Here is an 18,425-nt window from a genome sequence, read left to right on the forward strand (position 1 = left end):
GATTCAGAGCAAGGCCTCTCCTGGGTTCAAATTCTAGTTCCACCATTCATTCTCTTGTGATCTGGGGCAAGTTAATCCCTGACCCTTAGGTTTCTCATCTATTCAATGAGGACAATGACAGTGTACCTATCTGATGGTTGTTGTGGGGCTGGGTGTGTCTATATAAAGGACTTAGCATGCTGGCTGGCACACAGTGCACATTAAATAAATAGGAGCTGTTATCCTTACATAATGTCAGTCAACAAACCTAGAGAAAGGTCGAAAGTCTATCAATGCCAAGGAAAGATCTGGCTTCCTAGAAGCCAGGGTAGGACAGACTATGACATACCTATGAAACTGATATTCACTCCTTCCTCATCCCTTTTCAAGAACAACATGGGCTTCTACATGGAGAAACTAGCTTCACCAACCCTGAGTAAATAATTTGAGACTACTTTTGCCTTAGAAATCACAGCAGTATCCTTTATCTCCAGGGAAAGGGCATCCCAAGTCTCTGGGGAGATAGTACTATGTTCTTGTTAGGAATATGGCTTTCTTATCATAAAGTTTCCTGGCTCAGCTGCATCACTTACATGACCTTGGACATGTTCTTTAATCTCTATGACCTCAATTTCCTAGTAGGTAAAATGGAAATAACAGTAGCATCTACTTTATAGGGTTGTTAAGTGAGATACTATGTACTAAGTAAAGAGCTTAGTACAATGCCTGGCACATAGTAAGTGCTCAATAAATGTTAGCTATTACTGTTATTAATGGGTGTTAGAAAAGGGCTGAGTAGTTGCCCGAGAGGGAAGTCTTCCCCCATGGATCCCTACTCCTTCACTCACCAGTAGATTGTCTTTGGTCCAGGCACAGCCTGTGACCCAGTCACGGTGACAGGCAGAGAAGGAGCGAACCAGAACAGGGGCATTAGGCATCCTCACATCCCAGCATAGGAGACTCTGGATAGGTCCAAAGAGAGGAAGTAGTCAGGGCCATAAAGGAAAATGGGAATGCCAGGGCTATTTTAGGTAGGAAGTTTCAAAGAAATAGGGGTTCTTGAGGGAAGGAAGGTAAACAGATCCAGCATAGGAAGATAGGAGGTGTGGACTGGCAAAGAGCAGGGGGGAGCAATGTCAAATGGGCTGTCAAGGAGCATAGGAACCAGAGACATTATGGAGCCTGGGGAGACTGAGGGCCCAGGGAACGAAGGGCCAGGGTTACATCCTTCTGTGGCTCACCCGATCCCTGCCCCCAGTGGCCAGGCTGCCTCCATCCGTGCTGAAGCTACAGCAGTTTACAGGGCCCTCGTGTCCTTGAAGCTCAGTGCCACAAGGAAGTTCTTCTCCCTTTTGTGAGAGAGTCAGGAACTCCTTGGGCCACAGCCGCACTGTGAAATCCTCTGCATTGGAAATAGGGAGAAAGGAAGGCTGGCTGAAAGAGGAAACAAGACAGGCCTAGAAGGCCAAAGACAGAAGTAATCAGAGCCAAGGGTGATGTCTGAGGGATGGGTGAGTCATCAAACTGTGGAAAGGCCTGAGGCAAGGGTCAGTCATGAAGTGAGAACACAGGACAAGAAAGCCAGGTACTCTCAGCTCTAGCTCCTTCTCTCTCTCCCTCTCTACCACACTTCCCATCGTAGCTGTTCCAGACCCCTCCTCAGGTGCCTAGTATCACTTCTACTTCACTATCAGTGAGGACTGAGCCTGTACCTAGAAAGGACTAAGGCCATTCTGCATTTTCACCTCAACATGTCTCTCTCACTTTCTAAGGAACACCCAGCCCTTTTCATAGCAAAGTCCTCCCACTGGGCAGGAACCCAAAGGGTTATTAAGATTGCAAAGTCCCAAGATCAGGGTTAGTGAAAGGGGAAAAAACAAAGTCTAGATTGATTATTCGAGATAAATGCATTTAAAAGCACTTGGAAAGTTATTATGGAGCTCTGATGGTGCAGTAGGTAAAGCATTTGGCTGCTAACCAAAAGGTCAGCAGTTTGAACACACCAGCCTCTTGGCAGGACAAAGATGAGGAAGTCTGCTTCTGTAAAGATTTACAGTCTTGAAAATCCTGTGGAGCAGTTCCACTCTGTTTTATAGGGTCACTAGGATTCGGAGTCGACTCAATGGCAACAGGTGGGTTTTTTTGAAAGTTATTTAAAAGTCATATATGCATACATATATGTGTTTTTATATATAAATATGTGTATACACACATATACATATTTATATATATGTATATACATATGTGAAGAGACCTGATAGCATAGTGGTTAAGCACTATTAGGCTGTTAACCCAAAAAGGTCAGTGGTTCAAATCCACCAGCTTCCCTGTGAGAGAAAGATATAGCAGCCTGCTTCCATAAAGATTACAACCTTAAGGGGTAGGAGGGAAGGGGAGGAAACCCTCCAAAAAATTAAAAAAAAAAAAAAAAGATTACACCTTTATAACCCTATGGGGTGGTTCTATTCTGTCCTATAGGGTTGGTATAAAAATCAATCAACAGCAATGGGGTTGATTTCGATTCTATATACATATACATATAAATTCATATATACTTATACATATAAATCCAAGATATTAGCATATTTACAAGGAACAATGATTCAACAACCCTGTCCCTTGCCCAGCAGTACCTGAGGCAGAAGCCAAGAGTTCTTGGGAGGTAGCCAGTCCCAGCACAGGCTTCTGGTATCTGGACAGTAGCCAGAGTGACTGAAGGGAGCTTTTCTTGAAAGCCCAGCCCTGCAGGGACCCATCTTCTGCACCAGTCACCAAAACCTCAGGGCTGAGCCAGGCCAGTGCAGACACTGCCACATGTACTCCTTGAGACTGAACCTCTTGGGAACCTAGAAAAGGAGCAAAACAAAAGTGTAAGACGTGTGGAAAGGGGGTGCCTCTTTCCAAAGACTCAAACACCCCATCCCTTCCCCCTTCAGTACCTGAAGAGATTCTGTAGATCCTAATGCCATCTGCTCGGTACCCAACAGCCACCCAATCACCATCTGGGTTGAGAGCCACGGAGAGGGCAGGAGAGAGAGAAGGGGAACCCAGGCATCCACGGGGCTGACCCAGAGACCCTGACCACACCTGGACCTGGGGGCCAAGAAAAGAACTTGAAGATATTCCACCTCCACCACCTGATTCTTCACTCCCAGAATTATACCTCTCCAATAAAGTCCTCCTTCCAGAGACTCTTCAGGAGAGCTGCCCATACACACAGACACTCCTTCTCCCCATTGCTCCGACCAGTCACACTTCTTCCACAGACTCCTCAGCAAAAGTACCACCCTCACCCAACACTCCCTGGCTTTGCTGACTCCTTCCTCACAACCCACCCCCATCCTCTATAACCTGACCTTGCCATCCTCTCCAGTCGTCAATAACTGGCTCCCAGCACGCAGGAAAAAGGTGTCAGCAACAAAGCCATGGTGGGCAGGGAAGGCAGCCAGCCGTGCTCCCTCTTGCCATGCCCACAGCTCCACCATCCTGTCCAGCCGGCCTACAGCCACAACCCGCCCAGACACATTGAAGGCCAAGGTACGGACAGAGGCTCCTGGGGCCCCTAGTTCCTACACAGGGAGTTAGAAATCAAAATGTTAGGGCCTCCTCTTAACACAAGCCTGAAGTTACACAGACTACTGATGTCTGTCTTTCCGTACCTTCTAACCACTTGCGCTTCTTACCTTGGTGACTTTGAGCTCATCCACACAGAAGAAGCTGAAGCTGCCAGCCCAGCTCCCTGTGGCTATCACCTGTCCCTCTGGATGGAAGGCAACACAGTTGAAGGGCTTAAGACAGGTGTGCTGGGAGGTCAGCTGCCCACGGACTGTGTCCCACAGCTAGAGAAGACAGAAAAGTAATCAGGGTGCTGAATGCCTGAGGTTCCAGTCCAGGAGTCACCTTGTCCATCTCCCTGCCCTCAGGAGGGAAGGCTTCCTGAGGCCAAGCTGTCAGCAGCCTCTGCCACAGCGACAGGACCTCCTCATGGGCTGACTCACAGTTCAGAGCCACTTGGACCACCACAGCCCTAAAGGTAGGCATTACCTTTAGACATCCTCCCAGGCACACGGTGGCTAGCAGCTGGCGGTCTGGACTTAGGCAGCAGCCAGTGATTTGGTACTGGTGAGCCTTGGTCTGGAGCACCCTGTCCCAGGAAGTTAAAGTCAGGCCCCAGGGATCCCCTGGCCATCGGTTCCCTCCTCATTTCCCTCCCCTGGGCGTCCAACAAATGAGTAAGACCCCCACTGCAAGAGAAGGAGGAGGGTCCCCTTACCGACAACCATGCTGCAGGTCCCAGAGCTCCAGGAGCCCATCAAAGGCAGTAAGAAAGATGAAGGTGTCCGAGAGAAACAAACAAGAAGAGATGCCATCACAGCCACTCACCACAGACTTCTCCTCCTATGAGAGGGAGTGGGAAAGCTCAGCTCAGGCTACTGCCTCAACTCTCCATGTCTCCCCACTCCAGGCCCCAACCAAAAAGGGGACCAAGGCAAGGACTTGAGTCCTTGGCTGTCTATATTCCCAGGTCATGCACAGGTTCAAGTGGGTCCATCTCTCCTTCCCTACCCTAAACCCCATTCTTATTCCCCAATCACAGAGAGATTCTGGAGATCTACCTCTGAAAAATCAGCCACTGAAAACCCTCCCGAGCACAGTTCTACTCTGAGACACATGGGGTCACAATGAGTCAGAATCAATGCCACAGTTTGGTTTGGATTTCTTGGAGGAGGGGATGGGCTTATGTGCATACCTATGTATGTTAGGGTGTGTAGGGTGTTATCAGGGGAAGAGGAGAGAGAGTGGCTGTGGGCCCTATCTCTAGCCTAATGTACTTCTGACCACCCACAGGCACCTTCTGCTGAAATCATTTCCAGCAATTTATGAAAAACATTCTCCCCTCTGTGTCTCTGCTCAGGTTCCTCATTCAACCCAGAATACCTGCCCTTCTCCATCCTATGTCCTCCTATAACTGTACAACTCACTCTGTCCTTACCTACATCACAGCACTATGCTTTAGTTCTTCTTTTTACCTTAAATGTCTTATCTCCCAACAAAAAGAACTGCTTGTTAGGCAAATACAATGTCCTAAGCCCTGTGAATGAAGGTGTGCAACAAATATTTGCTGTGATTGATTTTCTGAATAACCCCTTTTGATCACATGTGAGTGGAGTGAAGTTGCTGAATCAACAACGGTGAAAGCAGATTGGGTTTGGCTTGTTTAGGGCTTCAAAGCAATCCGTGAGGCTTTTCTGAAGGTAAACTCTGCCTTGAGTGCCATACCTGCCAGGAGTTCAGGTCCAACAGGTAAACTGTTCCATCGGCAGTACCCACAGCTGCTCTTTGCCCATTGCTGGAGAAGGCCACAGCTGTGGGGGATGAGGAAACTGACAGACACAGGCTGGAACTAGAGAAAGAAGAAAGAGGAAATGAGGGAAAAGACATGAGTGTGAACCTACTTCTGCACTTCTCTGTCTGAATCCCTCTCCTCAGTGATTCTCATTTGTCCTTTATTCTTCTGCTTCAGAATGGGCTGCACCTTGTTTCTCTGGCGGGCTTTCCAGGGTCTGGCGTTGAGTGTCTTACCTTGCCTGGCCCCCCATGGTCTGGGGTTTATTACGCCATCGCAGTATACGTGGGATTTGCCATCTCTGGGAGAGCTGGGGGGCCTGGTGACAAACAGGTGAGTCTGGAGGCTGATTGGCTCCCTGCTGGTATAGGAGTAGCGGGTACTGGCCAAGAACTGGAGCCTGCTGCCTCAGGAAGGCACGAAATACAGCAACATCAGCATCAGGGAGCTTTTGTTCCTCTTCAGGGACTGAAGAAACTATAAAAGAGGTTGCGTGGCAATGGGGAGCAATTCTGGACCCCATTATCCTCAGCACCTATGAACTCATAAGGGGTAAGTCCCAAAGTCTGGTCTTCTGGCCATACATCAGGAACAACTATTAAAAGTACAAAGCTTTGGGCCCCAATCCAGACCTAAAAGACTAAAACCAGTTGCCACAGAGTCAACTATGACTCAGTGGCAACCCCATGTGTGTCACAGCAGAACTGTGCTCCATAGGGTTTTCAATGGCTGGTTTTCTAGTAGATCACCAGGCCTTTCTTCCAAGGCACCTCTGGCTATACTTGAACTTCCAACTTTTGTTCAGCAGCTGAGCACACTAACTGTTTGCACCACCCAAGGACATGCTCCAGACCTAGGAAATCAGAATCTGGGGACCTAAGGATCTGCAATTTAGAGTTTCCTAGATTGTGCCCATTACATTTTATACCCATTAAATAAAGCTTCAAAACTCTGGTCTAAGAGATCTAGATAAAAGGTCTCCTGAGAATCACTTACTTGCCCTCTTGACTCTTTCAACTTGAAATGGAAAACTTGACTGTTCTTTCTATTCCCCTCCTCCTGAGCAGAACCCCCTATGACCACACCTAGGAACCCCGACCTCAGAGAAGAAACCACCCAGTCAGTCATCTCACCATAGAGGGCATGGGCCTCCAGAAGCCGAGAGACCAGACCCAGTTCCAGGTGTGCCGCCACCACGTGGAGGTTGGTGAGGAACTTCGCGAGAAGGGCACGGTTCCCACTCTGGAGCTGGGAAGAGTCAGATTAGATGCATTAGGGATATAGTGAGGAGAGACATTTTCTTAAATACAGCCTGTGCATCTTGGACTGAGATCCAGAGCTGGGACAAAGGAAAAAATAGCAGGAAAACTGAAAGAAGAGAGACACAAGGGGTTTGGGAATGGGGTAATGGCAATGGTGGATGGTGGATGGTGGATGGTGGTGGTAGTGATGGTAGGGTGATCTCAGAATATCTAAAGCATTGGTTGGGGAAAGCTATCAGGGGGTTTGAGGACTAACCAGGTGGTAAGGCAGGTCTTCCAGAGCCTCAGGAGGGCAACTTCGGAAGGTACCTGAGGCATCAGGGTCACATGTCTTCCAGAGCTGAGCTGCAGGTGAATCATTGAACAGACACTGAGATGGGCTCAGGCCTGCAGCACCTCCTGGATCACATCCCTGGAGCTACAGCAAGAGTCATCCACCTGGGGTGGCAGGTGAGGGTCTAGCTAGTGGAGAACACCAGTGAGTTTCCTGCCCACCTGGCCTGGACCCCTCACTCAGGGCCCCAGCTGACTCTGGCTGCAATCACCTGCAATAAGGATGTGTGCCGTCCTCTCCAGACCTGGCCTCTTCCCATATCGACGTTTAGCTGCTGTTCTCAGGGGCCCATCAGGGAGGCAGAGCCGGGCACCAAGACGTTCCAGAGGGCCCTCCCCTAGCAAACTGTCCTCATGTGAGGAAGGAAGAAGAGGAAGGAGAGGAGAGGGAGGAGGCCTGTCAGGCAGCAACCTGCCATGGCTGTGGGCCCTCATTCACATCTCCAATAGTGGTAACTTGAGTGGCAGCTCATTTGGGCCTGGGAGACAGGTGTCAGAGCTATACTGAAGGGTAGGATGAAGAAAGGATCACCCAGGGCCTGGTCTCAAAGATGGGAGAGGGTCCCACAGTGAGGTCAGTGGAAAGCTCAATCAGGGAAACCTGTACCTGCGCAGACTCTGGACGAGGTAGGCAAATGAGACCATTGGGTAAGGGTCCCCACTGTTACCAGCAGCCATTGCTTCTTCCCAGGTCTTGCCCCCACAGGGCAGTGTCTGCCATGCACTCAGCACTCCGTGCAGCTGATCCATGGTCAGACCTGAAAACCCAAGCTCTCTGAGGCCCTTACTCAACCTCACAGCATACCTATCCGGAGCACCTAATCCTCTTTGTACCATTCACTGAGGTCCCAACTGAACCAAGGTCATCCAACCCCCAAGCCCTCAGCCTCTCAATCCATCCTGAGCACTGACCACTACGTGTGACCTCAAGAGTGGCCAAGGCATGCGGAAGGACATCAGGGCCGTGCTCTTGCTCCAGGGTGTTCAGGATGTGCTGCAGCAGCAGAGGGATGGTGGCAGGCAGCGTCCGGAGTCTCTCAGACACCTTGGAGAGAAAGGAGATTGGACTTAGTAGGGAGAAGGGGACAGCTTTGGCTAAAAGGCTTGGTTGAATAGTTGCAAAGGGGGCAGAATGAGAAACGGTAGGGAGAGATGAAAAAGAAATGGGGGAGAGGTGAGCACGAGGGAATGGATGACTGCAAGACAGCAAGGGGTAAGGATAGGGGAACATGAAGGATGAAGGGATGAGGTAAGGAGATGAAGAAGCTGAATGAGGAATGGGGAGTGGGATTAGGACTTAGAGGATGAAGGGTGTGGGGTTATGTCCCTAACTGACCTGCTCATAGAGTGTGAAGAGCCTCAGGTGATCTGTGACCAAGCGTAGGTAGAGTGGCAGAGCTGACCCCCGTTTCACCAGCAGCAGCCGCATCTGACGAGATTCACAGACTCAGTGTGGGGACCATGGAGACACACAACCTGCCCACTGCCAGCCCTTGCCTGCCTGCCCTCCTTCCTAGCACCAAGCCCACTGCCAGGCAGCTCCTCTGCCTCTGAAAGTCTCCAACAAGGAGAGGTCCATAGCATCATCTCAGGACACAGGCCTTCCTCTCCCTACACTGCTCTGCCCGGCCAGCCCTCTGCAGGGAATCCCTGGTAGCTCAGCCTGCCCCACCAGGTAACCACAGCTCTATTCCTCTCCTCTCGCTGAGCAGGTACTGGAGAAGCCACACAGCACGGAGGGAAGGGTGGTATATAGTACAAGCAAGCACAGTTATCCTGTTAATGACTCTCCCTGGCCTGAAGCGCCTGAGAAAATGAAGGAGCAGGTCTGTGGGGGCAGCTGGTAACCCCAGCACCCCTGGTCCTCATAATAGCTCCTAGATTCACCCCCACACCCACCCATCTGCCCAAGCCTAGATCCAACCTGGTTGTTAAAAGGTGACTCCTCTAGCCGCTTTCCATATAGAGCCAGCTCCTCTCTCACCATCCGGGCTCGGGCAGATGGCTCCAGGGGCCCCAGGGCCACCACGTGGGCATCTTGGCTCTGCTCCAGGGTCTCACCCAGGCCCGTGTCACTAGACATGCTCAGTACCAGATGTACCCCCTGTGATATTTGGGTGGAAGTACAGGGAGGTAAAAGGAAAAGGAGAACAATATTGGAGAGGTCCCTTCCTCCCTACAGTGTCCCACCTGTTCCCCAATCTTCCTCCATCCTCTACCTTCTCCTCACACTCACCCGGGGCAGGGTCTTTGGGATCCAGTCTGAAATTAGCTGCCTATTCTGGTCCATTAGCTTGTCAACCTCATCAATGATCAGTACCAGGTTCTGGCCAGGGTGCAAGGACTGAGCAGCCTTTGGCAGCAGCCTCTGCTGCAACTCCCATACCAGGCCTCTGTAAGTAGAGGGAAAGATAAGGGTTAAGGGAGAGAGAACACAGGGGTAGTATCATGTAGCATCAACAAGGCTGAGCTAATGGGGTGACACACACCGGTAGGTATTGGGGAGGGCACTAGGCTCTTGCAAATGGCTATGCAGATAGGTACAGAGGCGTATGAGCAGGGTGAGAACAAGCCTCTGGTCTGGACGGGCACCTGAGAAGTGGAAGAAGACTAAGGGGGCCACTTTGGTCCCATCAGGAGCCTGTAAGGTTGACACAAGGGATGCCTGCATGGGATGGAAACATAAAACACAGTCACATTTTACAGGTACAAGCTCTCTGTGCTTTACCTCCTTAGCCCATGCAGTCCCCCTCCTCCCTCCTGCCCAGGCCTCTGAGGCTCTGTACCAGGAATGTGGTCTTGCCCTGTCCTGATTGCCCGATCACCAGGTTTAGCCTCCCTCGGGGCTGTGTCAGCTGCTGTACTATGTCCTGAAGAAGGCGTGGTCGGGCAGGACTGGATGAGCTCTGCAGCTGCTGGAAGGTGGCCTGGACCAAGTCATCATCTGGGGTGGACACTGGTTGCTCCATTTGGGACTCAGGCTAAAGACACATGGGCCAGTGACTCCTAAGGACCCCCAGGCCTAAACTCATTGATGTCCCACCAAGTTATGTCCCCACCCTGGACTACTCAGACCACCTGCCCCTCCACAGTCCCTCAGTTACCAGCAAATCTGCTAACCTGTAGGTAAAGCTTATGGATCATATTCCATATATCCTCTAGAACCATGTTCCCAAATTCCTCCAGTCCCCCAACATAGGGCCGGCCAGCTGCCACCCCACCCCACTCGCAGTGGTATCTGTGGACAAAGCACACCCAAAGTCAGAGCAGGCCTGGCCCCCCAAGCACATCTCTGTGCAGGTGCTCCACCACCCCCAGCTCACCTGCGGCAGGTAATCTCTTCCTGTTTACTCAGGTAGCTCTTCAGTTCTGTGATCCGATGTGCAGCCTCTTCAGACTCAGGGATAAAGTCAGATTTCCAGGTGTCTGGCACAGAACTGATCCACCAAAGATATCCCAAGAGTGGGGCTGGACTCAGACCCTAGCCTCCACTACCCTGTTGTGTTATGCCCTTAAACTTATCCTCAAATGGAGACCCGCCCCTGACTTCAGCTCCAAGGCTGAATTGGGTCTGCAAAGGCAAGCTCTCTAAGACTGGTTTCTCTCTTCTAGTTCCTCACTCCCATACACTGAATTTTGTGGAGACAAGCCACCTAGTCTGTCTGACCTTCTGTGGAGACTGGCCCTAGAGGCAACAGCGGGGATACCTGAGGAAGCTGGAATCCCGGAAGTAGATGAGAGCTGGGGCACAGGTCTTGAGGCGGAGGCCCCGGTTCAGGAACTGCATCACCTCCATCTCTGTCACTGAGCGGCCTGGGGGGTACTGCTTGGCCTATAGGGAGGTGACAGAGGACAGGCAGAGTTCAGCCCCAGCCCTGAACACTAACCCCTCCTTCCAGACCTGCCTAGGCCCTCAAGCTCCTTCATCTCTATAATGTTCCTCCCTCCCTCCAGACACAAGCCAATAAAATGGAGCTCACAACTAACATTTACTGAATGTATGTGCCAAGCATTTTTTATAGATAATTTAAAAAATCACATAATACCTCTGCAATAAACATGTCATTATTTCTCTCTAATATATGGGAAATTAGGGCTAGGTTAGGGAGCTCTGGTAGCATAGTGCCTAAGGCACTTGACTGCTAACCAGAAGGCTGGAGGTTCAAACCCACCAGCCACTCCTCGGAAGGAAGATGGGGCAATCTACTTCCATAGTGATATTGTCTCGGAAACCCAAGGAGGGGTCACTATGAGTCAGATCCGACTCGACGGCACAAAACAACAACAACAAGGCTAGGTTAAGTTAAGCAGCTTCCCACAAAGCAGCACGGTATGAAAATGACAGAAGGGAGACTGACATCCCTTGCCAATATCAGAGATACTTCTCAAAGGAATTCCCTCATCTGAAACTTGGCCAATCACATACTCTCAAGTGTCAAGGATGTACCTATGCATAGTCCCAGGGTTCCTGACAAACTGTGGCTTTTCCCCAGCCCTGCCTCACCTTTGTCATTTCCCCACACCCTGCTTTAACTTTGTCTGCCTTACCCAGTGGAAGTGTGTATGGTCAGGGAGGTTGTAGTTAGGGGGAATATAGCCATAGCGCGAGCCCAGAATCCCCACGAAAAGCTGCGAGTTCTCCACCTCTCCAAGGCATACTTCCAGTTGTCTGTGGGCATGGTTATGGGCACCAGAGAATATGGGTGAGATTGGGGAGACGAGACCCACGTGACCATGGAGCAAAATGTAAGTAGGCTGCTATCATTAGCATCCAAGGGCAACTTTCTCCCCTGGCCCTCCTCCATTCCGGCAGCCCAGCCCTGCCCCACCTCAGTTCCATTACACAACCTCTCATCCCTGGCCCAGGCCTTTGTCTCTGCAGCCCCACACCTGTTCCTCCGGGTCTCTTCCTCAGTGACGCCCCAGCGTAGGTCGATGCCACGAAGACTGATGCGGTGTGGGGCTGCTCGAGCTTGCAAGGCTGGCAGCACTGACCTCAGCAGCAGGTCCCGCTCCCCATGCATGTCCCGGAAAGTGGACGAAATGAAAAGCTGGATGCTGCGCCATCTGGGGGTGACCAGAGGGCTGGGCTCAACCTGGGGATCAGCCCACCAAGCCAATTCCACAGAGTGCTGTGGACCACCCTTCAGCTCTGAGCATGAGCTGGGTGTGACAGACAGAAACCAGAGAGGCCAGCAGGCCTCCCAAGCATAACACGCTGATAGCCTTGATGGCGGACCCCTGGAGTTGAAACCCCACTTGCCATTACTCATGCACCCCTCCTTTTGTTAGCAAATGATTATTATACACTATTTGCTCATGAAATGCTCATGACAACACTCATTTTACTTATCAGTGAACTTTAGCTTTAAAAGGTTAAGCGCAAAGGATAGTTGTTGCCTCCAAGTCGATTCTGACTCACGGAGACCTCATGGATGTCAGTAGAACTGTGCTCCACAAGGTTTTCAAGGCTGTGACCTTTTGCAGGCAATTCACCAGGCCCATCTTCTGAGGCACCTCCAGGTGAGTTTGAACCTTTCAGCTAGCGGTGGAGTACTTAACCATTACATCACCCAGGGACTGACCTAACCCCAGGGACTGACCTAACCCCAGGGACAAGCTACTATTTGTAGTGGTGCAGTACCTAAGGCATTTGACCACTAACCAGAAGGATGGTGGTTCAAAGTCACCAGCTACTCCGTGGAAGGAAGACAGGGCAATCTACTTCCATAAAGATTTACTGCCTTGGAAACCCAATGGAGGTTGCTATGAGTGGTAATCAACTCAATGGCTGGGTTTGGTTTTGGTGGGCAGAACGAGAAAGTCAGAGCCTGTGCTCCTAAGCCCTCTGCCTAAGGCCTGACTGTATAGCCATGGTCCCTGCTGCCATCCCCACATTCTAACCTCCATTCCCAAGTAGAGAAAGGGGCATGTTCACACTTGGACAATTTCCTGTGTTACCGAAACCCCTGCCTGGGAAAGAGGAAGCCATCCAGCTCAGTGAACAGAACAGAGTATCTCAACAGTCAAGAGTTTCAGTCACCAGAGTTTCTCCAGGTTTCTACTGCAGCCCCTCCCAATTCACAAAAGCATAGAAACACAGACTGACCCACGCTGGGAAACTGGAGCCAAGGGGCTTGGAGTATTCTCTTCTAGTGGCCTGAGAGGCAGAAGCCCTGTCTTTCCTGGTGGTGGTGGGATCTTGAATATTTTGTCCATTTGGCCCACGTGTTCTAGAAGTCGGGAGGCCCCACGCTCTGCAATGAACCTGACATAAATAGTAATAAAATGAACCAGGGCAGAACGTCAGGGGTAAGAATCAGGTGACGAGAGGGGCAAAGATAGGGCTAGGACAGGTCACCCAATTAACCGGAGCTCCTTAGGAAGATGACCACAAGCAGCAAATGCAGACTTAAAATAAATGTAGACTTAACCATAGGAGTAAAGAAAACCCAGTTCCAGCAACCCCTGCTATGCATGATTATTAAAGGCTTTCTCTTGAGCTATAGGCAACTGGGCTGGGTAAAGTTGTAAAGATTAAGGCCATCCCAGTCTGGGCTTAATCAGCTCTGCATCTGCCATGAAAGCTCTCTGGAAGAAGAAGACTGTGTTTGGGGCTTCCTAAAAGGAACTGGGAATAGGAGGCATCCAGAGGAAAAGACAGGGAGAGAACAAGTAAATAAGAAGACTAAAGGGAGAGAGAGAGACAAAGAGATTCCTGCAATTCTGCAGAAATAGATGGTTTCTTTTAGATCAATCATGGAACAAAGGCTATAGAGAGTGAATAAAATGAAAAACATAAAGTTGGTCACATCAATTAAAAATAAACAGTGCCATTTCCCATATCCCCTTCCTTCTTTCCTACTGGATGCAATCCACACATGATAGCTGGAGCTGGAGTAGCCATCTTGAACTATGAGGTAGAAGCTGAGTATCTGAGGATGGTGAAGCAATTTAAGACAGAAGGTGCCTGTGTCCCTGTGATACTATGGACAGCTGTAGGAGAGGAATAAAATTCTATCTTGTTTAAAAAGTAAAATAAGTGGAGTAGAAACCGTGGATAGAATCTGAAAAACATTCCACAAAGTCCCCAAACCCTTGCCATGTACTCACTTCAGTATTCCATCAGTACAGCCTGAGAGTGTCACATCATTGGGGTTCACATCTCGTAACCTGGCAAAGGAAGAAGCAGACACACTAACCATCAGAAACAATGCCGGGAACAGTTACTGTCCCCTAACACTTTGGTGCACCCTGTTTCTGTGCTTTGAATAGGATTATGTGCTAGGCTGGGGTGGATCCTCACAAAGGGATCCAGAATGAGGCTGAAGATTTCAAAGAAGCCTCCAGCATCCAAAGTGCAGTAGCAGTAGGAAGGCAAAGTTGGAGAGGTGCCTGGAGAGTGATGGTGTTCTAAGCTTGGGTAGAGGCGTAAGTCCATTCTGGTACAGGGAAAGGGGGAGTGTGAGCATCCTTACATGTAATTTGTCCCTTGTAGGAGGATGCCAACAAAGAGGCATCTGGAATTTATGTGTTGCCAGAAAAGTTGTTTAGCTGCATTTATCAATCTCTGATTCATAACTTGGCCAAAGAGGATGACCCTATCCACCTGTAAGATGAAAGAGGAAGAGCTGAGACCAGGAGACAAGGGACAGAAGAGACATCTAAGAGTTCAGCATATCAAGAGAAGAGATCTCTGAGGAGTGGAGAGAGAGGAGAATTTTGAGGGAGATGGGGAACTACCTCTCCTAAAGGTGGTGGTATATCATTTCCAGGCATTTAGGACAAGGGAAGCCACTACCCTCCTGATCCGGGAGGCATCAAGGTGGAGGTTGGGGTAGTGGCAGTGGTATGCTGGATCTGGCTCCTTCAGTATCATGACAGCAAATTGTTAAATTTTTAGGAGTTTTGTGAACAGTCGTTAAGCATAGCCATTATTAAACATTAAAATTAATAAAGTATATTAAAAACAAAGATAATAAATACTCCAAAGTCATCATTTCCTAATTCCTTTTTTACGTTTTACTCTTATCTACTCTTGTGCTCGTTTGCATCTACATATCTGAGTGGGAGAAATACTGTACAATGGTGTGTTACTGAGCGTCTCTTCCAGACACTGGGTTCAGGTTGGCAGCTTGAAATTGGCCATGGTAGGAGTATAAAAATTGGCAATTACTATTAATCAAGATTTATTTTTCTAGAGAGCTGGTTGTTCAACATTTACCAGCACACCCCTGGGTAAAGGATTTGTTGAGGAATAGCAGGAAGTTGATCTGGATACTGTACATGGTTTGTAAGGTCAGTCTGAGTGGTCAAGAAATAAGATACATCAATCGTAGAGGAAAATGTGGGGAGGACAAGCTTCCTCATGGGTTGGGCAGTACTCACAGGAACCCGTCGGACAGCAAGAGACAGCAGGTACTTCCCAAAAGTATCCAGAGGACATTCATATTCATCCTTTTCATCCAACTCCTGAAGGAAAGGCTAGGGTTATGTGGTGGGAAGGGAGATGATCAATGAGCAACACCACAGCCTGTTCAAGAAATCTTCTGAACTGTGTATAGTCATGTTATTCCTAAGCTGGTATCCAATCTTTTTTTTTTTTTTTTTTCTTCTGTGGTCTTGAGATTCAGTTTTATGCATTGCAAAGCTCTGAGTACAAAAATACAGTCATATTTTATTTGGAAGACAGAGGACTGGAGTGTGGGCTGGATGGCTGGGGAAATTTTATTATTGCTGTGTTCAATCTTTTTTTTTTTTTTTTTTTTTTGAAGACAGGGGTTAGTGTCTGACCTGAACTTGGGCCTGGAGCTCAATGGCAGTCTTCAGGATGCCTTCCTCTGCCTTAAGTACAGCCGTCTTCAAAGTGCCTTTTCCACACAGCAAGAGATCTACCTGCTCTGCCCGAGCAATCATCATTCCAACCAACAGCAGCACGTAGTTCAGGGGGGGCTGAGTGGACAAGGGCCAGGGTAAGATAGGCTCCTGCTTTGGAGCCCACCCTTGCTCTCCCAGCCTTGGAGGCCAAACACCCCATTGGTGCAAGGAAGAGGAAAGGGGATAAGATGCCCAGTTAGGAGTTGCTTGGGGGCAAGAGGAACCAGTATTCCCACCCAAAGAAAACACTAGGATGGAGTAAAATGAAAGTGAGACATATTTTGGTGACAGAAATTTAGAGTGCACTAAGTACCAGCCAAATGTGAAATGTTAGTATTATAATCTACAAACAGGGTTGAAGGACACATTCTAGGAACTATCCCTAGGAACTAGGGACTGACACTTGGAAGCAAATTAATGTCATTTAGCTCAGTTCTGAGTGCTTATTTGAGAGAATCAGGTCAGGGAACGGGGCACTGCTTGAGGTCCTCAATACCTATGAAACCCCCCCCCATTTTATTGTTTACCCCTTGTGGGTTGCTCTTGGGGCAGAGCTTGTCTGCATTCGCATCTGTCAGGTAGACCAGGAGTGTGCGGCCTGGCAGTGGGGGCAGGCTGTGCCACACAGACAGGTTCACAGCTGTCTCTAGGGCCTGCCGGTACCGATCCAGCATCTCACCATCATATTTCCACTGTCTGTAGGCAGGAAAGACACAGACAGAGGGACTCAGGGGCTCATCTGACTGCCACTTTGAACCAAACAGGAAGATGAGAATTTGTCATTCAAGTTCTGAGGCCCCTCCCTCCCTCCTCAAGCACTACCATCTCTTTTTCATAGTCTACTTCCATTGCTGGTATAGAAGACTGGGACAGAGCTTCCTTTCGTCCCCATCCTACAGGGTTCTTCTAATCCATTCTCACGGGAGGAGAATGTAGCCGCTCTCTTTTGAATAACTTGTCACGCTTACCACATTAATCCATGCTTACTTCGTAAGTTAGTTTTTTACTGCTACATATTTTTAAACTGCATTTTAAAGAATACTGACCCCTTACTAGGAGCTCTGGTAGCATAGTACCTAAGACACTTGACTGCTAACCAGAAGGCTGGCAGTTCAAATCCACCAGCCACTCTTCGGACAAAAGGTTGGGCAATCTACTTCCGTAGTGATACTGCCTCGGCAACCCAAGGAGGGGTCACTATGAGTCAGGTCCAACTCAATGGCACATAACAACAACAACCCCTTACTCAGCAAACTGGCGATTAAAGGAGAAAGAATTGAACATTCAACCTGCTTTTTCTAAATAAACTATTTCAGGGTAACTAACAGCTTTAGTTAAGGAGGAAATATTTACAGCCTTGGAAATCCAGTGGGTGCTGCTATGAGACTGAATTGACTCGATGGCAGTGAGCTAACAGCTTTAGTTGACGAGGGAAATTCTTTATAGAATTGCAGCTTGTAAATATAAAGGAGTGCTAGAAAACCTCTCTTCTGCAATCCCTACTAAAATGACTAGTTCAAGCAAAGATCATCAATAAATGAACCAACTCTACAGTAGAGATCAGGCTATCACCACACAAAAGCACTGGTCAATCTTAGGAGTGGGGCACCAGACTTCTGGGGTCTCCTAACAGAATACTATATAAGGTACAGGATCACCTACGAAAGGTTCTTGCCCCACACCCCAAAAAAAGTTAAATCTGTGCTACTCAAATCTGTGTCTATAGCCTTTAGAGCTAATGTCTGTTGTTGTTGTTGTTGTTATGTGCCATTGAGTCAAACCCGACTCATAGTGACCCCTCCTTGGGTTTCCGAGGCAGTATCACTATGGAAGTAGGATTGCCCAACCTTCCTTCCGAGGAGTGGCTGGTGGGTTTGAACCACCAGCTGTCTGATTAGCAGGCAAGTGTCTTAGCCACTATGCTACCAGAGCTAATGTCTATAGTACATGAAATGAATAAACAAATGCCATGAGGAAGTACTTAAAGCCAGAATATGGGATACTCTAACAGGACCCCTCAACCTGATTTCACAGCAAGTTATCAGCATGAAAACAAAAGATTAAAAGAGATCTAAAGCATGAAAACAAAAGATTTAAGAGACTTAACAATCAAATGCAATATGTAGACCTTGTTTGGATCTCATTTGAACAAAACCGTGAAAAAATACATTTTTTTATATAATTGGAAAATTTGTATATGGATTGAATAATAGATAATATAAAGAGATTATTTTCAATTTTGTCAAGTAATATTAATGGCATTGTAATTATGTAAGAAAAGCCTATTTTTTTAAGAGACACATGCAAAGTATGGAGAGGTAAAATAAAATGTATTATATTATGTGGCATTTATTTTAAAAACATCCTCAGAGAGAGAAAATGGATCAATAAGGGAAATGTGGTTAAATCCAGATAATTATTTCATCTGGGTAACACATTTATGGGAGTTCATTACACTCTTCTTATAAATTATGTGCATATTGAAATTTTTCATGTATTTTTAAATCTAGAGATTTCAGTAGTCTCTACTAATGCTGTCCAGTAGGATTAAATTACAATTAAATTTACATATTTAATTTTAAACTTTTTAGAAGCTACATTAAAAAAAGTAAAAAAAAAAAAAAAAA

General features: G+C 48.2%; 1 protein-coding gene across 1 annotated transcript in view; it reads right to left on the minus strand.

Annotated features, from left to right (window-relative positions):
* The window catches only part of TEP1 (telomerase associated protein 1), a 34,236-nt gene that overhangs the window by 5,647 nt on the left and 10,164 nt on the right, over positions 1 to 18,425 (minus strand). The window contains exons 13-43 of the mRNA XM_007951221.1: positions 16,326 to 16,494; positions 15,715 to 15,873; positions 15,310 to 15,393; positions 14,400 to 14,530; positions 14,035 to 14,094; positions 13,031 to 13,189; positions 11,812 to 11,988; positions 11,470 to 11,590; positions 10,629 to 10,753; positions 10,245 to 10,358; positions 10,042 to 10,159; positions 9,708 to 9,902; positions 9,411 to 9,586; positions 9,158 to 9,314; positions 8,846 to 9,025; positions 8,258 to 8,350; positions 7,834 to 7,966; positions 7,529 to 7,679; positions 7,134 to 7,267; positions 6,845 to 6,933; positions 6,460 to 6,574; positions 5,563 to 5,803; positions 5,260 to 5,383; positions 4,253 to 4,377; positions 4,024 to 4,123; positions 3,663 to 3,818; positions 3,336 to 3,548; positions 2,919 to 3,072; positions 2,613 to 2,825; positions 1,221 to 1,381; positions 828 to 941 (exon numbers count right to left, since the gene is read on the minus strand). Of these exons, the coding sequence (XP_007949412.1) occupies positions 828 to 941; positions 1,221 to 1,381; positions 2,613 to 2,825; positions 2,919 to 3,072; positions 3,336 to 3,548; positions 3,663 to 3,818; positions 4,024 to 4,123; positions 4,253 to 4,377; positions 5,260 to 5,383; positions 5,563 to 5,803; positions 6,460 to 6,574; positions 6,845 to 6,933; positions 7,134 to 7,267; positions 7,529 to 7,679; positions 7,834 to 7,966; positions 8,258 to 8,350; positions 8,846 to 9,025; positions 9,158 to 9,314; positions 9,411 to 9,586; positions 9,708 to 9,902; positions 10,042 to 10,159; positions 10,245 to 10,358; positions 10,629 to 10,753; positions 11,470 to 11,590; positions 11,812 to 11,988; positions 13,031 to 13,189; positions 14,035 to 14,094; positions 14,400 to 14,530; positions 15,310 to 15,393; positions 15,715 to 15,873; positions 16,326 to 16,494 (4,441 nt within the window). The remainder of the gene's footprint in view (positions 1 to 827; positions 942 to 1,220; positions 1,382 to 2,612; positions 2,826 to 2,918; positions 3,073 to 3,335; positions 3,549 to 3,662; positions 3,819 to 4,023; positions 4,124 to 4,252; positions 4,378 to 5,259; positions 5,384 to 5,562; positions 5,804 to 6,459; positions 6,575 to 6,844; positions 6,934 to 7,133; positions 7,268 to 7,528; positions 7,680 to 7,833; positions 7,967 to 8,257; positions 8,351 to 8,845; positions 9,026 to 9,157; positions 9,315 to 9,410; positions 9,587 to 9,707; positions 9,903 to 10,041; positions 10,160 to 10,244; positions 10,359 to 10,628; positions 10,754 to 11,469; positions 11,591 to 11,811; positions 11,989 to 13,030; positions 13,190 to 14,034; positions 14,095 to 14,399; positions 14,531 to 15,309; positions 15,394 to 15,714; positions 15,874 to 16,325; positions 16,495 to 18,425) is intronic.

Source organism: Orycteropus afer, unplaced genomic scaffold, assembly GCF_000298275.1.
Source record: "Orycteropus afer afer isolate SDZICR_OR568_19922 unplaced genomic scaffold, OryAfe1.0 scaffold00292, whole genome shotgun sequence".
Classification (NCBI taxonomy): Eukaryota; Metazoa; Chordata; class Mammalia; order Tubulidentata; family Orycteropodidae; genus Orycteropus; species Orycteropus afer.